This window comes from Carassius auratus, chromosome 43, assembly GCF_003368295.1.
Source record: "Carassius auratus strain Wakin chromosome 43, ASM336829v1, whole genome shotgun sequence".
NCBI lineage: Eukaryota > Metazoa > Chordata > Actinopteri > Cypriniformes > Cyprinidae > Carassius > Carassius auratus.
Genome location: NC_039285.1, coordinates 8367595 through 8373860, shown reverse-complemented (window position 1 = coordinate 8373860; position 6266 = coordinate 8367595). Strand labels below are relative to the sequence as shown.

Here is a 6266-nt window from a genome sequence, read left to right as displayed (position 1 = left end):
ATCTGAACATCGCTTATATGCTTAAAATACAACATTGACAATTCAAATTAATTTCATCATTGCCTCTTCCACAAACTACACTTCGAACAGAACAATGGTCTCCAATTCAATCTCCATGTTGATGCCTTTAAAAAATAAGAGAGAAAATGGTTATATATCATACATCACATATCTATATTCATTATGTCTGATCATGTTACTCTTTTTATATGTTCTTGAGTTTCGTACATAAAAAAAAATATTGTTTTTTTACTTCAAAAAATTTTTTGTTCATTAAATATGTAATGCACTTACAAATTTTATGATGGTCCATGACACCTTACTTCTTCAGACAGTTTAGTGATGTGACCTCACCCACTGACAAGGCCAAGGGTGCACTGCAACAGAAGAAACAACGTAAATACAGTAACACTTGTTGATTACAATTTTATATTTAATATTACATGCCAGCATATTTACCCAGTATGATGACCTCACAATGTCACAGGAAATTTCCCCTTTTGCTTTCTATGGTAGACAATTTTTGGTGTGCGTTTCTGCACTGTTTTGATCTTTCTTGTTAAGTCCCGCCTTACGCACGCCATTGGTCAAACTGCTTCTCAATCATTGGCCTCGGCCCAACGCCATCAGCCAAGAGACAAAGCAGCAGCCTGTTAACTGCAGGTGGCACATCATGGCTCCAAAACAGCGTACAAATACCTCAAGGAAAAAATCTCTGTGTTTTTGTTTTGGTCGGGAAACGTGCTCATTGACATGGCAAATAAGCTAAAACACGGAGGGGAGTTGGGTTCGCTGGAATATTTACAGGCGTCAGTTTGTTTTCAAAAATCGTAAGTGACTTTGTTAAGTAGCTTTGTGAGTAAACGTGACCGTTTAGGCAACATATTCTGCTGTATGCATGCAATATATAACAGAATGTCAACAAAACAATCATGGACCTCGATGTCGAGTGGTGAAGGGTAAGTGTTAAAAAAAATCTGTTGACGTATCATCCAACGTAATTTAAAAGTTAATTGGCAACAGGTGAATACAATTACAATGGCTTATCACATACGTTTTGAAATCTTATTCTTAATGTTTGACGCAAGTTGCATTAAAAAGTATAAAGGTGTTTCAGAATTGTGTTGTTGTTTTAGAACGTTGCTTTCACAATCATTTAAGAACACTCATATGCATGGACAACGGATTTCATCTTATGAGGTGTGTTACCTTTAACCATATGGATGATGATGTATTTGTGCAAATTTTGTGATTGCTCTCTGAAGACAGTTAAGGGATATGTTAATCATCAAATCGTACACCGACATGAAGCAAATGCTCAGTTTCCATGTTGCTTCCCAGAATGCAAATGTAAATTCTCAAAATACAATGCTCTCAAAGCTCATGTTTATCGCCATCACAAAAGACCACATACTCATTTTGATGATTCGACGGGCACGTTTGTTTGCAACAATACAGACTGTCAACAACAATTTACAGACATGAACAATGTCCTTTCTCATCTCAGGTCACATTTAGCCAAGGGAGAGGTGGTGTGTTGTCCTTTTGAAAAATGTGACAAAAATTTCAGTTTAAGATCAAGTTTCACTGCCCATGTTTCACGAAAGCACAGGACTTCTACATTTGCACAAGTACGGATTATGGATACTTTATCTGAGCAACCTTCTTCAGCATTTTTTGATGTTACTGAGGAGGAGGTTGATGAAAGTGAATTCACTGACTCCCTGACGAAATGTAACGCAAAGTCATTGTACATGAAAAATCTCTGCCTGTTTTATATGCAGCTACAAGCAAAATACCTGGTGCCATCGTCAACCATTCAGATGATAGTGGAGCAATATCAGAAAGGAATTTCTCAGAGAAAAATTGCAAAGAGTTTGAAGTTATCATCATCTGCAGTGCATAATATCATTCAGAGAATCTGGAACAATCACTGTGCGTAAGGGTCAAGGCCAGAAAACCATCTAAGGGCCCGAAGATGGCACTGCATCACATACAGGAATGCTACTGTAATGGAAATCACAACATGGGCTCAGGAATACTTCCAGAAAACATTGTCTGTGAACACAATCCACCGTGCCATTCGCCGTTGCTGGCTAAAACTCTATAGGTCAAAAAAGAAGCCATATCTAAACATGATTCAGAAGCGCAGGCATTTTCTCTGGGCCAAGGCTCATTTAAAATGACAATGCCAGACCACATGCAGTCCAGATCTTTCACCCTTAGAAAACATTTGGCACATCGTAAAGAGGAAGATGCGATAAAGAAGACCTAAGACAGTTGAGCAACTAGAAGCCTGTATTAGACAAGAATGGGACAACATTCCTATTCCTAAACTTGAGCAACTTGTCTCCTCAGTCCCCAGACGTTTGCAGACTGTTATAAAAAGAAGAGGGGATGCCACACAGTGGTAAACATGGCCTTGTCCCAACTTTTTTGGAATGTGTAGCTCTCATGAAATCTAAAATGAGCCAATATTTGGCATGACATTTCAAAATGTCTCACTTTCAACATTTGATGTTATCTATATTCTATTGTAAATAAAATATAAGTTGATGAGATTTGTAAATTATTCCATTCCTTTTTTACTCACAATTTCTACAGTGTCCTAACTTTTTTGGAATCGGGTTTGTATATGTGTAGGTGTATATGTATACAAATCTGCAGATTTATTGTACACTAGTCAACATTTGAAGAGTTTTGGGTATTGGTTTTAAGACAACTATTATGAAAGGTTTTGATCCTCTTAAAATTTTGACTAGTGTAGTTTGATGGTACAAATCAAACTGTGATGGCACGGGGCCTCAAAACATTGATTTTGGAAATTGCATACATTGTGATCCGTACATGTGCCACTGTGGTGATTACCTGGTGCATGAATGGCCAAAACGTCTCCAGTTGAGTCCGCAGCTAATGCCAGCGGAGAGTGAAGACTGTTGTGCATTGTTCAGAGCAACTACAGGGCCACAGTGCAGCAAATCACCAGCAACACGTTACATGTGCCCATTTCATGCTAGTGATTTGTTGCACTGTGGTCCTGTGGTCCCTGTGAAAAATGCACAACCGTCTCCCCTCTGACAATAATGCACTGCAGACATAAAACAAGTCTGTGCACCACTTTAAATGCATACTATATATAGTGGCACATGATCAACCCACAAAGCCCCATGCCATCTCTGTTTGTCCGTTATTAAACTTCAATAAATCTGCAGCTTGGGAATAGGCAATTTTGCCAAAAAATTACAGCTGCATGAAAAGTGTTCATCCTGTAACCTGTGGACATTGGCTTATCTTCTAGGTGACAGTAGCTGTGAAACTTCGTTTTATGACCATGACTGGCATTATAGTTTTGATGTTCCATGACAAAAAATGCCAGCAAGTTTTATGGGAAAGTTGCAAAATGGCGAAAGGCCAAGTTGCTCTGAGAGAAGAAAGTTGGTCCGCATTGTTGCTTCTGAGATCCTGGAAGTCAGCAAATGTCCAGCAAAAAAACATGTATCAGAAATAGCCCGACAAATGGTGATTGCATACCCAAAGTCTTTCAGAGATGAGATTAATTCCCAGGTTGTAGGAAGTGGATATGATTCTCTCCTCAAACAACTGGTGTGTAGAATTGACAATTTGAAAAGAGCAAAAGCTATTAGTATACCACTTTGTGGTACTCTAGAAGTACCAACAAAGAAACAAAAATTGTTATATGGTTGTATAAATTCTGATCCACAACTGCTAGTTGGAGAAACATCTGAATTGCAGCAGGAAAAGAAAGAGAAGTTGGTAGTAATGTTTCAAAATAATGAAAGTGATGTAAAGACAATCTATGACTTAATGACTTCTACATACACCCCTCAAAGAAACAGCATCCAATCTGGAAAGGAAACCAAAGATTTACTTGATGAGTGGCCATATCTTTTTCAGCCAGCAGGAATGAAAGCACACTTTAAAGAGCTCACTGGCATTGACATAAACAACAGCTTTGAAGAATCTGCTTCCAGTAAGTTCAGAAGAATATTGGACTACTTTCAATTTCAGTGCACAGAAAGAGCAAGCAGAGCAGGGAGAATCCTCACAAAGTATAGAGCTGGAGGGGATCATGTTTGTGGGGCCGTGATGTTGCTGCTAACCCATTTCAAAAATGACCAAGACCACTTTCTTGTGATGGTAGAAGACACCTCTGTTCCAAGTGATATATGCTCAGAACAGCTTCCAGCAACACCATGTATAGTAGTGTGTGGTGGGTATTATTTACTATGATCTTGCAACACAATAATTCCTGGTTTTGGGTGATCAGAACTCACATTCTGTTAAATATTATGTCTTACTGATTTTGTGTTTTTTCAAAGGAGAGAACCCACTGACAGCCAGTGTGTACATGGTACCAGTAGACCAGATGATTGTAAATGACCATCTCTTGAGTTTTACAGAAGCCCTGTATCTGATGTTCTCTCTTTACTATATATTGAACATCAGTTACCCTGTAGAACTGGGAGCCACACTAGAATTCTTGCAAAGGTATTTCATAGACTGCATTCCTTTGGTTAAGAAGCATACAACAATTATTTAAGGATATTGTTTGTGTTGTGTTTTAAAGGTGCATCTTTAGGATAAATCCTCATAAAGGTACCAAGGTGGAAAAGAGAGAGAAAAAGAGAGCGTACTCTGTCAACCCCAGAGTATTGAGTCTGACATCAAAAATTGCTGCATTTGATTGGGGAGAGTAACAGGTATAGAAGCTCTGTTGTCTTGTATAGTAGTGGTAGACTTCATCTTCTGTGTTTATCATTCATTGATGATAAAGTGGACCAAAGGACAATCATTTTTAGAATTAACTCCAATAAATGTGATGTAATTGTCTGTGGCCAAAACTGAGAGTATTTGGTTAAGGCTTGTTGTTGTCTCTGCTCTTCTTTTGGTTTGGGTTTTAATTGTAACTGTTTGTGTCCCCACAGATGTGGTCTTTCAGAAGATTGACATTTCGCTGAAGAACAGGACAGACCGACTTTTTGTACTTCAGTGCAGCGCTTTGTTGCTTAAATCATTTTTATTACCTTGTGACGTGATTAGGATTCAGTTTATATTTATTTATTTGATTGGGACAGTGCATGTTAATGAACAAACATGGAATACATGCATGTAAACATGCTGGATTGTAGCCAAAGGCTTATTTCCATCCGTAGTCCCACGGGCTAAAATCACACGGGTCACAAAACATTACATAATAAAATTTACATCTACAGTTAGTACATCGTTTATCAATAAATTAGCTAAAGCCCCGTATACAATATTCACATAATACTTAAAAATTCATTCAACTTCAAAATTATCAGAATCCAGGCCCAGTGTTTTTGTTTCTTTTAAACTGAACACATTTGTGTTCTGAAACATGCTTTATCCATTTTCTCCATGTGACATGTTCAGGATTATCAGAATTAATGTCGATTTATTTATTTTTTAAAATTGAACAAATTTGTTTTCTAAAACATGACTTTTGCTGGGAAGTGTTTTTCCATTGTTTGATCTTGAAGGTTTGCTATATAATAAAAAGCTGAAGTTGTTTACAGCAATACTCTGGCTACCATAATTTATTGTATAACATTTTACAAAAATTTGTGTTTCAAGAGTATTTTTAATTAGTTTTTAGCATTACTTCTGTCACACAGTATACAAAGATGTCCCTCTACATTTGGTTTAAATAAATAAATTCACTAGAAAAAGATTATGGCATGAAAACATGTAAGCCCAGATTTGCTAACTATATGTGGCAGTGCACACTTTCTGAATGTGTCAGGGTTTTCAGAAGACATGATAGAAAGGCATGTACAGTGATTATTGCATCTTTATTGGATATGCATTTGTAGGAAATTTCCTTTATGAAAGCGTCCCTTAACCCTTTTTGTGCCTGACCTGACAGTAATGGTTGCTAATTGCACTTATTTTTTATTTGGTCATTATGGAAGGGAGCTGCTGCAATTCTGTTCTTGCACATTGATAGTTTACTCGTAGAAAACATTCAAATTCATCCTGAAGTTAGTTGTATTTTCTCTGCCAAAAACAATATTAGCACATTTTAAGTTAAGATGCTTGCTATTTACCTTTAATGTGATAAAACTGAAAATCTGTCTTGTACTCTCAGGTTGTATAACTTTCTTTGTGGTTAGCAGAACAAATTAATTTATTTTGACTAATGTACACCGAGGAAGTTTAAGAACCACTGGCTTATAGATTTGGCTTTTTTGTGATTAAAACAAAGCCATTTTTTTGCAATGAAA

The 6266-nt window shown here is 37.1% G+C and overlaps 1 protein-coding gene across 5 annotated transcripts; it reads left to right on the top strand.

The window, feature by feature from the left end:
- Positions 1 to 634: 634 nt before the first annotated feature.
- LOC113061607 (uncharacterized) lies at positions 635 to 5268 on the top strand. Of its 5 annotated transcripts, none has more exons than XR_003278393.1 (5): positions 638 to 959; positions 4163 to 4231; positions 4341 to 4509; positions 4589 to 4721; positions 4947 to 5268. XR_003278393.1 is itself a non-coding variant. In XM_026230881.1 (5 exons), the coding sequence occupies exons 1-4, from the start codon at positions 3370 to 3372 to the stop codon at positions 4716 to 4718; spliced, it is 990 nt and encodes a 329-aa protein (XP_026086666.1). In that variant the 5' UTR covers positions 2559 to 3369; the 3' UTR covers positions 4719 to 4721; positions 4947 to 5268. The 5 variants fall into 5 exon arrangements, 2 of the variants coding, with proteins under 2 accessions (XP_026086666.1, XP_026086665.1); XM_026230881.1 differs by lacking the exon at positions 638 to 959 and adding an exon at positions 2559 to 3991; XR_003278392.1 differs by having other exon boundaries at positions 635 to 959; positions 4163 to 4509.
- Positions 5269 to 6266: the final 998 nt, after the last annotated feature.

Coding starts and splice junctions, on each gene's coding strand:
- LOC113061607 (XM_026230880.1), top strand. CDS start 3,370: ATGCCAGCAAGTTTTATGGGAAAGTTGCAAAATGGCGAAAGGCCAAGT. Junction 4,232..4,340: donor ACCATGTATAGTAGTGTGTG/GTGGGTATTATT, acceptor GTTTTTTCAAAG/GAGAGAACCCACTGACAGCC. Junction 4,510..4,588: donor ACACTAGAATTCTTGCAAAG/GTATTTCATAGA, acceptor TGTGTTTTAAAG/GTGCATCTTTAGGATAAATC.